The 14,767-nt window shown below is 61.5% G+C and overlaps 4 protein-coding genes across 8 annotated transcripts in view; 2 read left to right on the forward strand and 2 right to left on the reverse strand.

Annotated features, from left to right (window-relative positions):
• ADCK5 (aarF domain containing kinase 5) overlaps positions 1-4,763 on the reverse strand; it is a 29,293-nt gene extending 24,530 nt beyond the window's left edge. The window contains exons 1-2 of the mRNA XM_030804973.1: positions 3,496-4,763; positions 3,118-3,263 (exon numbers count right to left, since the gene is read on the reverse strand). The gene's annotated coding sequence lies outside the window, so the exon portion shown is untranslated. The remainder of the gene's footprint in view (positions 1-3,117; positions 3,264-3,495) is intronic.
• A 93-nt stretch (positions 4,764-4,856) lies between these two features.
• SLC52A2 (solute carrier family 52 member 2) lies at positions 4,857-7,494 on the reverse strand. Of its 5 annotated transcripts, none has more exons than XM_003281156.3 (5): positions 7,439-7,494; positions 6,607-6,846; positions 5,636-6,506; positions 5,416-5,539; positions 4,857-5,326 (listed from the first exon to the last, which is right to left on the reverse strand). In XM_003281156.3, exons 2-5 carry the CDS (start codon positions 6,734-6,736, stop codon positions 5,114-5,116), a joined length of 1,338 nt encoding a protein of 445 aa, XP_003281204.1. In that variant the 5' UTR covers positions 6,737-6,846; positions 7,439-7,494; the 3' UTR covers positions 4,857-5,113. The 5 variants fall into 5 exon arrangements, with proteins under 5 accessions (XP_003281204.1, XP_030660839.1, XP_030660838.1 ...); XM_030804979.1 differs by having other exon boundaries at positions 7,149-7,447; XM_030804978.1 differs by having other exon boundaries at positions 6,965-7,447.
• Positions 7,495-7,516: 22 nt separating this feature from the next.
• On the forward strand, positions 7,517-10,675 carry FBXL6 (F-box and leucine rich repeat protein 6). The gene is made up of 9 exons (XM_003281154.4): positions 7,517-8,019; positions 8,265-8,423; positions 8,549-8,612; positions 8,927-9,058; positions 9,133-9,240; positions 9,332-9,445; positions 9,514-9,745; positions 9,892-10,138; positions 10,428-10,675. Exons 1-9 carry the CDS (start codon positions 7,598-7,600, stop codon positions 10,573-10,575), a joined length of 1,626 nt encoding a protein of 541 aa, XP_003281202.1. The 5' UTR covers positions 7,517-7,597; the 3' UTR covers positions 10,576-10,675.
• Positions 10,676-10,812: 137 nt separating this feature from the next.
• On the forward strand, positions 10,813-13,058 carry TMEM249 (transmembrane protein 249). Its single transcript, XM_030804610.1, has 6 exons — positions 10,813-10,843; positions 11,434-11,706; positions 11,972-12,066; positions 12,155-12,350; positions 12,441-12,526; positions 12,761-13,058. The coding sequence occupies exons 1-6, from the start codon at positions 10,813-10,815 to the stop codon at positions 12,938-12,940; spliced, it is 861 nt and encodes a 286-aa protein (XP_030660470.1). The 3' UTR covers positions 12,941-13,058.
• The last annotated feature ends 1,709 nt before the right edge of the window (positions 13,059-14,767 follow it).

Below are 14,767 nucleotides of genomic sequence, written 5' to 3' on the forward strand. Positions count from 1 at the left end.
AGTAGCTGGGACTACAGGCGCCCGCCACCACGCCCGGCTAATTTTTTGTATTTTTAGTAGAGACGGGGTTTCGCCGTGTTAGCCAGGATGGTTTCGATCTCCTGACCTCGTGATCCGCCCGCCTCGGCCTCCCAAAGTGCTGGGATTACAAGCGTGAGCCACCCCGCCCGGCCGACTTTCACTGTTTCTTCTACCGCTGCTACAAACTTCAAAGAGGAACCAGGAGTACGGGAGGAGCATGAAAGTGGACAAGGAGCGAGACCACTGAAGCACCACAGGGAGGGGTTTAGGCCTCCGGATGAGGTCTGGATAATAGCCAGCCTTCCACAAGAACCTGGTGGAGCAGAGTGGTCCCTGACTCCTCGGAGGAAAGGAGACTTCCTTTCACGGTCTGCTAAGTAACGGGTGCCTTCCCAGACACTGGCGTTACCGCTTGACCAAAGAGCCCTCAAGCGGCCCTTATGCAGGCGTGACAGAGGGCTCACCTCTTGCCTTCTAGGTCACTTCTCACAATGTCCCTTCAGTACCTGACCCTATACCCACCGGTTATTCCTAGGTTATGTTAGTAATGCAACAAAGAGTAATATTAAAAGCTAATGATTAATAATGTTTATAATAATGATTGATAATTGTCCATGGTCATCTCTATATCTAATTTGTATCATGACTATTCTTATTCTAACTATTTTCTTTATTACACTGAAACAGTTTCTGCCTTCCGTCTCTTGCCTCGGCACCTATGTAATCCTCTGCCCACAAGACACCATGCAAATACCTATGTTGCCATGAAAATTGAGGAGGCTCAGTAAGAGCCTCTGAGAATCAAGGGCAGGAGGTGAAAGGACAAATCTCTGGGGAATCTCCAAGATCGTGTATTTATCTTATTTAGAGGCAGAGTCTCACTCTGTTACCCAGGCTGAAGTGCAGTGGCACAATCAAGGCTCACTGCAGCCTAGACCTCTTGGGCTCAAGTGATCCTGCTGCCTCAGCCTCCTAAGTGGGACTGTAGGCTCTCACCGCCATGCCCAGCCAATTTTTAATTTTTTGGTAGATATGGGATTTCACTATGTTGCCCAGGCTCAAGTTTTTTTTTTTTTTTTTTGAGACAGTCTTGCTCTGTCATAGCCTAGGGTGGAATGCAGTGGTGCGATCTCAGCTCACTGCAACCTCTACCTCCCGAGTTCTAGCGATTCTCCTGCCTCAGCCTCCTGAGTAGCTGGGATTGCAGGTGCACGCTACCACGCCCGGCTAATTTTTGTATTTTTAGTAGAGACGGAGTTTCACCATGTTGGCCAGGCTGGTCTCAAACTCCTGACCTCAGGTGATCCGCCCACCTCGGCCTCCCACAGTGCTGAGATGACAGGCGTGAGCCACTGCGCCCAGCAGAGGGTTTCAGTTTCTATCAGGTTGTTTTCTCATATCTAAAACCATCTTGGGCCGGGCGCCATGGCTCACACCTGTCATCTCAGCACTGTGGGAGGCCGAGGTGGGCGCATCACCTGAGGTCAGGAGTTTGAGACCAGCCTGGCCAACATGGTGAAATCCCGTCTCTACTAAAAATACAAAAATTAGCTGGGCACAGTGGCGTGTGCCTGTAATCCCGGCTACTCAGGAGGCTGAGGCAGGAGAATCGCTTGAACCCAGGAGGCGGGGGTTGCAGTGAGCTGAGAACGTGCCATTGCACTCCAGCCTGGTGACAGAACGAGACTCAATCTCAAAAAAAAAAAAAAAGAAAAAGAAAATTAGTCAGGGTGGTGGTGTGTGCCTGCTGTCGCAGCTACTCAGGAGGCTGAGGTGGGAGGATCATTTGAATCCTCGACCTCACTTGAGCCACAGGCCTGGGCAACAGAGCGAGACCCTATCTCTAAAAGACAAACAAACAAGACTGGGCGCGGTGTCTCATGCCTGTAATCCCAGCACTTTGGGAGGCCGAGGCGGGTGGATCATGAGGTCAGGAGATCGAGACCATCCTGACTAACGTGGTGAAACCCCATCTCTACTAAAAATACAAAAAATTAGCTGGGCACCGTGGCAGGCGCCTATAGTCCCAGCTACTCAGGAGGCTGATGCAAGAGAATGGCGTGAACCTGGGAGGCAGAGCTTGCAGTGAGCCAAGACAGCGCCACTGCACTCCAGCCTGGGTGAAAGAGCTAGACTCTGTCTCAAAAAAAAAAAAAAAAAAAAAAAATCAAGGGATGCAACTGTTCCTTAACCCCATAGTCACCTGTACCCATCTAGGGACTAAGCTGGGCAGAGAACTACAGAACTGAAGGAGGGGAAGGCTCTTAGGTCAGCCGCTCAATCACAGCCGGTGAGGCTTGTCCCCACACACACGGGATCAGCATCAGATGGCATGGCCACACACCTGGGAGAGGCGGCTGCACATGGTGACCACGGCCTGGCTGGCCCTTCGCTGCTGGTTTTTTTCTTTCTTTGAGATGGAGTTTCACTCTTGTTGCCCAGGCTGGAGTGCAATGGAGCGATCTCGGCTCACTGCAACCTCTGCCTCCCGGGTTCAAGCAATTCTCCTGCCTCAGCCTCCCGAGTAGCTGGGATTACAGACACCTGCCATCACGCCTGGCATATTTTTGTATTTTTAGTAGAGACGGGGTTTTGCCACGTTTGCCAGGCTGGTCTCGAACTCCTGACCTCAGGTGGTCCACCCGCCTCGGCCTCCCAAAGTGCTGGGATTACACTCATGAGCTACTGCACCTGGCCCCTTCTCTGCTGTTGAGGAGCCCAGGAGACCTTTCCTTGTGGAGGGACAAGGAACAGTGAGTTGCAAGTTTTGTTCCTACTCAGGGGACCACCCTCTGGGGACAGTTGGGGGCGTCAGGTCCGGCTCCACTCCTGCCTTCTGGTGGAGGGTGGAGTCTCCTCCAAATTCCTCTTGGACAGGGTTTCGTGCTTCGGAGCCTCTGGCCACTTGCTGTGCAGCTGGTAGTGGTGGGCACCCTGGCCCTAGCAGGCCCTGTGTGGTGGGCTATCCTGCCTCCCAGGGGCCCAGCTTTGGCCCTGGACTCAGCCCTGGGAAACTGTTAAGTGAACAGTGCTCAAGGCCTCGGCCCCGAGGCACCTTCCTGCCATTATTCTTCTGACCCCTGCCCCAGTTCCTACTGTGCATGGGCAGGAAGCTCACGGAGACTTCAAAAGGCAGCAGATTCCTCACTCAGGCTTGTGCACCTTGCTCCTCTGCGGCCCGGGGGAATGTGGCTCATGTGTGGCACAGAGCAGCGCCTCCATGAATGCCTTTGATCACTGCCCTATGGGAGGGAAGGTAGAAGCAGCTGGGAGGTGGCTCTACCAGCCTGCAGCCTAGAGTGGACAGGAGAAGGCAGGCCCCAAGGAGCCCCGTTGCCCATAGCCATGCCACCAACACCACCCACCCTGTCCCATCCTTGTCCTCGTCCTCCCTCGGAAACTTTCTTCTTTTACTAGGCGACTTCTGAAGCTCACACTCAACCTGCAGCCCCCACCCCCTAGAGCCCTCAGTACCTGCAACCCCCAAAGGGGAAGCAGCCGGGTCAGCTGGGCAGGGGCCCAGCCTCAGGCAGCATCCTGGAAGGCTGGAGCTGGCAGTGGCTTCTGCCCTCAGAGCTGGGTGGTCCTGAGTCCCCCTGGGAGCTGGCCTGCCCCTGATGTTTGATGGGGCCCCAGATCAGAGGCTTTCCCAGTCATGGGGGCTCCTTCCTCCTCCGATGGTCCTGCCAAGACAGGAGGGAGCAGAAGCGGGGAGGAAGACCAGGCCTTCAAAGGCCCGTGTGCAGGCCAACTCAAGGACAATCAGAAAGGGCCTCCGAAGAGCGGAACCGTCGCAGACAGAACTTGGGCAGCAGGAACAGACCCACCATCCCCAGTGCCTGCACACTCCCTGCGGCTGCAGGGGCCCCTCTGCAGAAGTGGTACCTCTTGCCTGGGAGAATGGGTCTTGCTGCCAGGCTGGTCACACTGATCACAGTTCGGTGTCCTGCCTCCCTGGGGTGGTGGCCCACGAGGTGAAGAAACCCAGGCTCCTACCTGGCGTGGCCTCCCCCAGCACTTCCTTCCAGATCCTTGCTGCCAGGCTCAGGGGCTCCTCCCAGTTAGTTCCTTTGCAGCTCCAGCCCTTTTTGTGGGAGCGCAAGAACCACCCAGCCCAGGACAGGCCATGGTCAGTGCTGAGGTCCTGCTCCCTGCAGATGCCAACACATACAGGCCCAGGCTGCTCAGGGCCAGGGGCAGTGTGCCAGCGGCCCAGGGAGAAGGCAGCTGTAGCCAAGTCTGCCTGAAAAAAGGGTTTGGGGCCTTTGGGGGTCTGATTGCAGGAGAAGTTGTCACTGAGAGGCTGGAGGCTCAGGGGAGGGGGTAATGCTCAGGCCGAAGGGTCCCGATGGGCTAAAACCTTCAACTTTGTCTCTTCTGAGTCCCCGTCACTGAGTACCCCAGTGCCTGCACACCACCAACCCCCTGGTGTAAATCCCTAGCAAGATACTTCTGGGAAGCTAGCAGGCAGTCACTCCAGGGCTAAGGGTGGACAGGGGGCTCGGCACATCGCAGCCCCATCCGACTGGCCCTCAAGCCCTTGAGAAGTGCTCGTGGAGCAGTGGCCTTGCCAGGAAGAGGCTCCTCTACTCCTCTGACCACCGAAGCTGGTAACTCGTGTGGGCCCAGAGAGCCCAGGGCAGTTCCAAGAAGCAATGTGGGGGAGTCTGGGCTCAGAGGGCATGACCGTACGACCCGTGAGACCAGCCTGTGGTGCGTAAGGACCTGCCCAGGGCCTGGGGAGAGGCGGCCCCTGTTAAACAGGCCAGGCCATGGCTCTAGTTCAGGGAAGCATCCACACAGAGAGACGTGCTCAAAGAGTTAATGCCAACTCCTTAAATAAAAATGTTTTATTACGCAAACCACATGTAGGTCCCAGGCTCAGGGGCTTACCCTACAGCCCCCACCGGTCCCTGGCTCCAAGCCTGCTCCTTGCCCTTGCCCGCCCTGGAGAGCCAGGGTCTCCTATAGAGTGTGTAGGTGTCCACGAGTGTACCGGTGCACGGGCCTCCTGGGCTGCAGGCACTCAGGCATGGTGGCAGCATTGAGGGAAAGACAGGCGTTGGGGAGCGGGGTCCCCACCTGCCCAGGCTCAGGAGTCACAGGGGTCTGCACAGTCCTTTCTGCTGTGGAACACATGATAGATGCTGGTGGGGGGGAACATAGCAACAGCACCGAGCAGAGAGCCCACCTGGATGGCCATGCCGGCTGCCAGCAATGCCGGCCGGCCCCCGCCATGCAGCAGGGAGCTGGCTGCCACCTTCACGTAGGAGAACACGCCAAGACACAGCACCCACGACAGCACCTGAGGGGGACACAGCAGCAGCTGAGCATGAGATGTGCCTGCTCCAGGGCAACGCCCCCCTGCCCCACTTCATGTCCCCCTGTGCTCACCACGAGGACCACCCCTGCCGAGGTGCCCACCAGGGGCGGGCAGGGGCTCAGGACAGCCAGCGCCATCAGGTAGCCCCCACACAGCACACCCAGCAGAGAGAGGCCGCCCAGCCCTGCCAAGGACCTGCAGTGAGTGAGCAGAGTGTCAGGACTGACTGCACCAGGACCTGGCTCCCAGCCCTGAGTTCCACCCGCACAGGGGCTGGGGGTCCTTGTGTACCTGCACAGCACACCCATGGCCAGGAAGCAGGCCAGGGGATTGGCAGCACTGCCCAGCACCACAGCCAGGTGGTAAGCCAGACGCCCGTAGGGTAAGCAGGAAAAGCTCTGCACGGCAGGCAGCACGCCGTTGGTCAGTGCGTTGGTGGCGGCCAACAGGCCCAGAAGGCAGGCACTGCGGGCTGAGAGAAGCTGGTAGGCCTTAGGGTCTGGACCAGGGCTGGGGCCTGCTGCCTGGCTTGGTGGCTCTTGCAATGGTGAGGCCTCTTCTACCTCTTCCTCTGCTCCTGGGGCTCCCACCTGGAGGCCTGATCCTAAGTCCCCTGTGGGTACAGATGGTGGTGGCGGCAACAGCAGCAGGAGACCCTGGAAAGCAGCAGCTGAAGTGACCAGAAGGGCAGTCAGTGCCCAGAAGAAGGTGCTGGCGGGAAAACGCTCAAGGAAGTCGAGCGGGGGGCCCGGGGTGCCGTTGATGGGGGCTGATGGGCACTCGAGGCGGCCCACACCCTGCACAAGGGCCAGCACGCAGGGCAGCAGGGCACTCAGGCCTTGACCCAGGAAGAATGACCGTAAGAAGCGAGGTGGCAGGTGGCTCAAGAAAGGCAGGAAAGTGACATTAGAGGCACAGCATGCCAGTGCTAGCACGAAGGCCAGTGCTAGGAAGGCCACGGAATGCAACTGTCCTGCCACTGGGGCCACATGGTGCCAGAGAGAGGCCAGCAGGGCTGTGCCCACCATGCCCAGCACCTGCACCACCCGGATGGGGACCTGCTCGTCCTTTCCTGGGGCCAGCCTCCTCCAGAGGGTCACCACCAGCAGACCCAGGTTCCCCAGTGCCACAAGCACAGAGACGTAGGAGGGGAGGCTCCAACCTGCAGGGAAGGGAGGAGGCATGTCAGGGGCATGACGCCGAAGGGAAGAAGAGTGCCAAAGCCCACCTTCCTGGGCATACCTGCACCTCCTCCCACTCACCCTCTGGAAGCTCTTTGACCACCACAGGTAGCTCCACCCAGATCCCATTGACCGCAGCCCAGGAGCCCATGCCGAAGAGAGCCACCAGCAGGTGGGTCAGCACCGGACGGGCGGGTGTGGGTGCTGCCATTCAGCCCAAGGCTGGGCCCTTCCAGGTCAGGGCAAAGGTCACAGCCAGTTCTTTTCCCACCTAGGTCCGGAGACGCTTTGGCTCTCCTGGGAACTGAAGACCTCTTCTAGCTTGAAAGAAACAGAGAAGCAGGTAGGATACAGAGCCGGAGTCAGAACCAGGTGAGACCAGGGGAACTGGGGGAGTCCCGGGCAGGAGTGGAGATGGGGAGGACTGGCTAAAACGTACCCAGCAGCACCGCCCGTCAGCGTCGGGACCGCCGGCAGGTAGGGAAGCAGGAAGCCGGCCCAAGTCGCTGCGGCCCCAGGGGAGGAGGCCGAAGGAGCGAGTGGAGCCCTCCTCTCCAGGGAGAGGCGGGGCTGGAGTCACCGCAACCACCACCCCAAGCCGGACGCCAGGAAAGGGCGCCTACCAGCAGGAGCCACGCACGCCCCAGGGCTTCACGGTGCCCGCGACCGCAGGAGCCAAGTCAGATCCCAGGGGAGTGGCCGGGACGGCTCTGCTCGGAGGGGCGCCGCCCTCTCGCTAGCGTCAGGTGGGCGACCGGGGAGCCGTACGGTCCCTGCGCCTCCCGGTCCCGCGCCCAGTGCGCTCCCGCTCCAGTGCCGGCTTCCCGCCACGCCAGGACACCGCCGTCTGGCCCAGGGACGCCACCTCAGTCCAGAGCGCGCAGGATCCGGCAGCAGCTACAACCCGACTCACCCATGGCGGCTCCGGGCCCGCCCCCGGCATGGCCCACGACCGGAAGTCCCGCCCCGGAAGCGGGTCGGCGGGCGGGCGCTGAGAGGAGCCGGGGAGGTGTCGGTCTATAGGCACCGCCCGTTCCGCTCCCTGGGGCTTCTCCGAGAGCCGTCGGTGGTCATGGCTGCCCCAGCCTCCCGGCAGGTCCGACGCAGAGCCCGGGCAGCGCCGCGGCCCCGCTCGGCCGAGGACTGGTGGTGGGACCGGCTGGCGCCGAGGGGCTCGGGGTACCACCTGCTGCAGTCCGACAGCATGCTGCTGGTGCTGTCCGAACCCGGCCCCGCCCGGCCCCGCGCACAGCGGCGCGCTGCCCGCCGCACTCCCCGGCAGCCGCCCCCGGGCCCCCGCGCCGCGGCCAAGCCCAGGGCCAGGCTCAGGCCCGAGCCGGCGCCCTCGCCCGCGGCCGCTTCTGCACCTGCACCCATGCCCACGCCCGAGGAAGGGCGCAACGCGGGCTGGGGAGACCGCATTCCCTTGGAAATCCTGGTGCAGATTTTCGGGTTGTTGGTGGCGTCGGACGGCCCCATTCCCTTCCTGGGCAGGTAACGCTGCTGCCGGGCCCGCCGCCGAGCGTAGCGGCTTGGGCCAGAAGTGGTCCGAGCGGTGGCCCGGGCGGGGGCGGAGGGCGAAAGCATCGGAGTGCGCACCCCTCCGTCCGAGAGCGCAGCCCCTTAGGCGCCCAGTTGGAGTCCCAGGAGCCCGGCTTTGAGCCGGGGTGTCCACTGCGCTGCGAGAGGGGGGCATCGCCTACGGAGGGGCCGCCACCCTCAGCACGCTGTCCTCACAGGGCTGCGCGCGTGTGCCGCCGCTGGCAGGAGGCCGCTTCCCAACCCGCGCTCTGGCACACCGTGACCCTGTCGTCCCCGCTGGTCGGCCAGCTTGCCAAGGGCGGGGTCAAGGCGGAGAAGAAACTCCTTGCTTCCCTGGAGTGGCTTATGCCCAGTCGGTGAGGGGTTCCCTTTCTTCCTTATCCCTGGCCCCAGGCTCCTTCTGTCTTCCTGCACCAAGGTGTTGGGTGGGAAGGACTCGTGTGGGAACATTAGTGCAGTTCTGCCTCTGCTGTCGGCCCAGGTTTTCACAGCTCCAGAGGCTGACCCTCATCCACTGGAAGTCTCAGGTACACCCCGTGTTGAAGGTGAGAGCTCCAGGCTGCCCTGCACACCAGCTGTGACCCTCTGGGACTGTTCAGGACTCTAGGAAATGGGTCAGGCACCTTGGGGGCCCAACGCTGCTCCGTGGGGGATGTCTGCCTGCCTGGTTCTCTTTTCCTGCTGTTTCCTCCAGCAGGGAGGTATCAGAGGCGGGGACACCCAAGTAGGCCTGGCATGGGCAGAAAGGAGGTCACAGCTAAGGCGGTAGAGTGGGGTTGGCACCAGCCACTTGTCTGTTTCCCTTGTGGATCTTAGCCTGTCCTCTCCCAACCCCAGCCGCCCCTCTGTCTCCCCGCAGCTGGTAGGTGAGTGCTGTCCTCGGCTCACTTTCCTCAAGCTCTCCGGCTGCCACGGTGTGACTGCTGACGCTCTGGTCATGCTAGCCAAAGCCTGCTGCCGGCTCCATAGCCTGGACTTACAGCACTCCATGGTGAGCCCTGTGTCCCAAGGGGCCCTGAAAAAACCCAGGCCGGGGTGACAGGTGCTCTTGTATTGGGGCCCCAGGTGGAGTCCACAGCTGTGGTGAGCTTCTTGGAGGAGGCAGGGTCCCGAATTCGCAAGTTGTGGCTGACCTACAGCTCCCAGACGACAGCCATCCTGGGCGCACTGCTGGTAGGTTGGCATTGGTGGGAGCAGAGGCAGATGCTGCACTGGGGACTGCCAGGCCACTGACCCTGTGACCCTCCTCCCCCCACCTCTGCAGGGCAGCTGCTGCCCCCAGCTCCAGGTCCTGGAGGTGAGCACCGGCATCAACTGTAATAGCATTCCCCTTCAGCTGCCTGTCGAGGCTCTGCAGAGAGGCTGCCCCCAGCTTCAGGTACCTGGCGCCCTGCCTCTCCCACCTGTCACACCCTCCCCCATCTACAGCCTGGGCCTTGCCCACAGGTGCTGCGGCTGCTGAACCTGATGTGGCTGCCCAAGCCTCCAGGACGAGGGGCGGCTCCCGGACCAGGCTTCCCCAGCCTGGAGGAGCTCTGCCTGGCGAGCTCAACCTGCAACTTTGTGAGCAACGAGGTCCTGGGCCGCCTACTCCACGGCTCTCCCAACTTGCGCTTACTGGATCTTCGTGGCTGTGCGCGCATCACGCCGGCCGGCCTTCAGGATCTGCCATGTCGGGGTCAGTGGTTCTGGGTTGTGGCCAGGCACATGAGGTGTGGGGGCCCTTGTGCTGTGCCAGGGTCAGCGGTCCTAGGTGGTGGCCGGGCGGGTGAGGTGTGGGAGCCCTTGTCGCCCTGCAGCTTATGCTCACTCTTCTCACTGCAGAGCTGGAGCAGCTTCATCTGGGCCTGTATGGCACGTCAGACCGGCTGACTCTAGCCAAGGAGGGCAGCCCCCAGTTGACCCAGAAGTGGTGCCATACACTGCGAGAACTGGACTTGAGTGGGCAGGGGTTCAGTGAGAAAGACCTGGAGCAGGCCCTGGCTGCCTTCTTAAGCACCCCTGGGGGCTCACACCCAGCCCTGTGCTCTCTTAACCTCAGGGGCACCCGGGTCACACCAAGCACGGTCAGGTCAGCATCCCCTATCCCAGTCCCTGGAGCCAGTGTGGCTGCCACCGCGTCTGCCTGGGGCCTGGAAGTTGTGTCCTGCCTGGCCTGAGACCTCCAGGGGTCAGAGGGGCATGCATACTGTCCAAGCCCCTGCATGGGGTGGGCTTGAGGACACCAGGGGAACTGGGCTTGGCCTTGGTGGCTATGGGTGGCAGAGCCAGGTGTGGAACACCAGCAGGCACAGCTCCCTAGCCTGGCCCAGCCTTTCTGGGGCAACAGCTCAACTTCCTGTGGTCTGCCCTCCCCACAGCTCTGTGATCAGCAGCTGCCCAGGCCTGCTCTACCTCAACCTGGAGTCCTGCCGCTGCCTTCGCCGGGGTCTGAAGCGGGTCTACCGGGGCCTGGAGGAAGTCCAGTGGTGTCTGGAGCAGCTGCTCACCAGCCCCTCACGCAGCTAGGCAGCCAGAGACCTGGGACACCTCAGCCAGCCTGCCCATCCCCAACCTTTGCCCAATTTCGGATATTTGAGCATCTTGTTAAAATAAAACGTTTTTAGGAGTTCTGTGTGTGTGGTCCTCAGGGTAGGGTTGGGCAACAGGTTATACCTGCTGGAGCCACTGGGGCTACAGCTGGCCCAGAGCCTGTGTGTTGTGGGGTCAGGGTGGCCCCATGGGCTCTTGAGCCTGCAGGTGGCCATGCCTTTGCCTGCCCACTGCTGGGTCCAGTGTATGTGTGCCGTCCTCAGGGACACTGGTGAACTTGTCTATAATTGCATGTGGGTGGGGAGGTGGGGAGGGTGGGGGAGTGGGGTGGGGTGGGGAGGGGAGTGGGGAGGTGGGGAGGGTGGGGGAGTGGGGTGGAGTGGGGAGGTGGGGAGGGTGGGGAGTGGGGAGGTGGGGAGGGTGGGGAGTGGAGGGTGGGGAGGTGGGGGTGGGGGGGAGGTAGGGAGGGTGGGGGAGTGGGGGATGGGGGTGGGAAGGGGAGTGGGGGATGGGGGTGGGGAGGGGGGGAGGGGGTGGGGCCCCGCCCAGCTGTGGGGCTCACTGAGGGGTCCCCGCCTGCAAATTTCTCTCCAGCTCAGGCCTGGGGTGTCCACCCATCCACCCTTCACATGAGGACTGTGAACAGGCCATACAGGGGGCCTCCAGTGGATGGACTGGCCAAGAAGTTAATGCCCACCGCAGAACCTCACCCAGGATTCTAAGAGGTGGTCAATAGAGCAGCCCCTTCTAGAACCTGCCTACAACTTCTAGAACCCGTCCGCGGTCCATCCTGGGCTGCTCCCTGGCCTTGCTGCCCTGTCAGTGGCCTATGAGCTCCTGCTCCTTCCTGGGCCTGCAGCCCTGGAGAATTTGCTCACTCAGGTAGGAGTGCCGCTGTGGGCAGTGGGCGGCGGCAGCGGACGACCGGCCAGGCTGACCACCTCTGCCTGACTCAGATCCCTAAGGGCCGGGCCGGCAGCCTGCCCACGACCTCCATCGGCTGGCGCTTCCAGCTCTGGTCCCTAGGACTCTCCTGCCCGGAGCGCCACCTGGCCAGGCGCCTCAAGAACAATAGCTTCTACCCATTCATACAGCAGCAGCCAAATGGTGCCCGCGAGGCTGGGCGGGGCGGGGGGGCGGGGCGGGGCGGGGAAGGGCGGGTCCGGGGAAGAGGGAGACGGGCCCAAGGCCTGAATGGGGCGGAGCCAGGTGGGCAGGGCCAGGGCCCTGGGTGGGGCCGGCCGGTGCTCCTGGGGGCGGAGACGCCGCCTCCGCGAGCCCCTCGGGACCCATAGTCCGGGCCAAGCCCTGGCACCGCCACCCCACGCTGCGGGCAGGGCCGGGGCGTCCTCACGCGCCGCGCCTCCCCCAGTCTTCGTGCTCGAGTACTACCTGGACACATTGTGGAAGGGGATGCTGCTCTTCGTCATCAGCGTGGTCCTGCTCAGCTTCAGCTCCCTGAGAGAGGTGTGAGCCCCTGGGCCCGACCCCCACCGCCCTCCTCCCTCGAGGGCCGGCCCCCGCGCCGCTCAGACCCTCCCCACGGCGCCCCCAGGTGCAGAAGCAAGAGACCTGGGTCTTCCTCGTGTACGGCGTGGGCGTGGGCCTGTGGCTCGTGATCTCGTCGCTGCCGCGGCGCCGCCTGGTGCTGAACCACCCGCGCGGCGTGTACCACTTCTCCATCCAGGGCCGCACCGTGTGCCAGGGCCCCTTGCACCTGATCTACGTGCGCCTGGCGCTCAGCTCCGATGGTAACGGGCCAGGAGGGTGGGCCAGGGACGGTGAGGCCGCTTGGGAGGTCGGAGGGGCGGTCAGGCCGGCTAAGTCCACTCTCTCCGCAGCCTACGGAAGGTGCTTCTTCCAGCTGGTCCTCGGCGGCCACAGGTTGGAGCCCCTGGTGCTGGTGCAGCTGTCCGAGCACTACGAGGTGGGTCCCTCCTCGGGACACGATGACACCGATCACTGTTTAAGGTCTTTGGGTGGGGCCGTTTCCGCACGCAGAAGGTAAATACAACACGGTCCTCCGTGCTGGGGGCCGTGGAGAGGGCGCCAGGGCTTCGGGCAGGACTGGGGCTGCGGCCTGGTAGGGGAAGGAGACGCCTGGATGGTGACTCGGGTCCGTCCTGTCCCGGCCCCAGTTGAGCGCCACCTGCTCCCACAGCAAATGGAATACTTGGGGCGTTACATCGCCCGGAAACTCAACATCAACTACTTCGACTACCTGGCCACCTCCTACCGGCACGTGGTTCGCCACTGGCCACCCCCTAGCGCTGGCACTGTGATGCGCGGGAACCCCGTGGGTCACAAGCCCGGCTCCTCTCATTCCAACCTGGAGGTGTGACTCTGAGGGCCTCCCCCACCCCGGGACTTCGTTCTCCGTAACCTCCCAGTCCCACTCGGGCAGATCAAATGTGAGTCTCACTCACTGGCCTTCCTTTCAATAAAGCTGCCTCAGCTTCCACACGGGTCATTTTAGGGGGCAGGGGAGGCCCTCTGGTGCCCAGGTCTTCCACTGTTGAGCACTCCTAGGACCTCAGAGAGCCTGTGCCTTCCAGCTGACTGAAGCAAACCCCACACCTTGGGTTGGAAGACAGGAACAGCTGAGAGCAAGGGATGGCATATAACCAGGCCTCTGAGGTTCGGCCCATCACCAGAGAGGCTGGGAACTCCGTCCCCTCTTAGCCAGCAGCACTTAACTTGTCCTACCTGACCTCAGAGGTACTGACCAATGCGTGGAATCTAGGAGTCAGAATCTGGCCCATTCTGGACCCGATGCCTGCTGCTACTCCAACCAGCAATGGGGTGGGGTGCGGCCAGAGAACAAGCCCTGTGCCTGGGGTGCGTGCTTGCCCCAGTACCCACAAAGCTGCTGCCACTTGCCTCCAAGGGGGTGGGCGCGAGAGTCCCGGGCCAGGGTGCAGGGCCTCCTAGGAGGGAGGATGTGCAGTGCCCTGACACCCACTTGCTGTGCCCGCTGGAACCCCAGGCCCGTGCCCCTGACACCTGCTCGCCGTGCCCGCTGGAACTCCAGGCCCGTGCCCCTGACACCTGCTCGCCGTGCCCGCTGGAAGCCCAGGCCTGTGCTTCCCTGTCCAGTGGATCCCCCAGCTCTCACTGTAGCACCTGAGGCCTCCTGAGTGCTGGGGGCTGTTGTGGAAGCCGAGAAGGCTGTGGGCCATGGGGTCCCAGGGAAAGCAGCACCTGGCTCTCTGGATCCTCAGGCATTACCATCTGAATGTCCTTGCAACCAGGAGCAGCTACATAATTTGCAGGGCTCCATTCCAAATGAAAATTTGGAGCCCATTGTTAGAAAGTTATTAAGTGGGGTGCAGTGGTGTATACCTGTAGTCCCAGCTGCTCAGGAGGCTGAGGTGGGAGGACAGCTTAAACCCAGGAGTTCAAGGCTAGCCTGGACAACATAGTGAGACCCCAGTCTCTAATAAAATAAACAATAAAAATAAAAATAAAGTTATTAAGAATTTCAAGATAGACTGGGCATGGTGGCTCACGCCTGTCATCCCAGCACTGGCCGAGGTGGGCGGATCATCTGAGGTCAGGAGTTCGAAACCAGCCCGGCCAACACAGTGAAACCCCATCTCTACTGAAAATATAAAATTAGCTGGGTGTGGTGGTGCATGCCTGTAATCTCAGCTACTCGGGTGGCTGAAGGAATAGAATCGCTTGAACCTGGGAGGCGGAGGTTGCGGTGAGCGGAGATCGTGCCATTGCACTCCAGCCTGGGCGACAGAGCGAGACTCTGTCCCCAAACAACAACGACAACAACAACAACAGCAACAAAAACCCAAGTATGGGGACTTTCTGAGCCTGGGGCCCTGTGTGACTGCCCAGGTTGCAGGCTTATGAAGCCAGTTCTGCCTGGAACCGTGACTTAGAGTCTCTGCTTGACCCCCAATCCCAAGGCTGCTCAAAACTCACTGGGCACACAGGCACCCTGGCCCATCTCTGGGGCAGGATCTGGGGGCTACTGGAGTGGCTTTAGGTAATCCCTGGGAGCAATTGTTATTAACAGCACAAGTGCAGGGACCCCCACTCCCCAGAAGATGGGGCTCAAGGTGTCCTAGAGTGGCAGCACCAAACTTAGGTTTGGGTTGAGGGCTCCGTTTCACTCTGGCAGGCAAAGTCCTTCCTCCCTGGAGCTGGTGATCTA

The sequence above is a fragment of the Nomascus leucogenys genome, chromosome 23 (genome assembly GCF_006542625.1).
Source record: "Nomascus leucogenys isolate Asia chromosome 23, Asia_NLE_v1, whole genome shotgun sequence".
NCBI classification, from domain to species: Eukaryota; Metazoa; Chordata; class Mammalia; order Primates; family Hylobatidae; genus Nomascus; species Nomascus leucogenys.

What these genes read in the sequence shown, in the direction of transcription:
- FBXL6 (XM_003281154.4), top strand. Translation starts at nt 7,598, where the DNA reads ATGGCTGCCCCAGCCTCCCGGCAGGTCCGACGCAGAGCCCGGGCAGCG. An exon ending in TGGACTTACAGCACTCCATG is followed by an intron (nt 9,059 to 9,132) that starts GTGAGCCCTGTG and finishes TTGGGGCCCCAG; the next exon opens with GTGGAGTCCACAGCTGTGGT. An exon ending in GAGGCTGCCCCCAGCTTCAG is followed by an intron (nt 9,446 to 9,513) that starts GTACCTGGCGCC and finishes CCTTGCCCACAG; the next exon opens with GTGCTGCGGCTGCTGAACCT.
- TMEM249 (XM_030804610.1), top strand. Translation starts at nt 10,813, where the DNA reads ATGCCTTTGCCTGCCCACTGCTGGGTCCAGT. An exon ending in GCTTCAGCTCCCTGAGAGAG is followed by an intron (nt 12,067 to 12,154) that starts GTGTGAGCCCCT and finishes CGGCGCCCCCAG; the next exon opens with GTGCAGAAGCAAGAGACCTG. An exon ending in AGCTGTCCGAGCACTACGAG is followed by an intron (nt 12,527 to 12,760) that starts GTGGGTCCCTCC and finishes CTGCTCCCACAG; the next exon opens with CAAATGGAATACTTGGGGCG.
- SLC52A2 (XM_012508746.2), bottom strand. Translation starts at nt 6,654, where the DNA reads ATGGGATCTGGGTGGAGCTACCTGTGGTGGTCAAAGAGCTTCCAGAGG. An exon ending in GCCATGGGTGTGCTGTGCAG is followed by an intron (nt 5,540 to 5,635) that starts GTACACAAGGAC and finishes CACTCACTGCAG; the next exon opens with GTCCTTGGCAGGGCTGGGCG. An exon ending in CGGCAGGGGTGGTCCTCGTG is followed by an intron (nt 5,327 to 5,415) that starts GTGAGCACAGGG and finishes TGTCCCCCTCAG; the next exon opens with GTGCTGTCGTGGGTGCTGTG.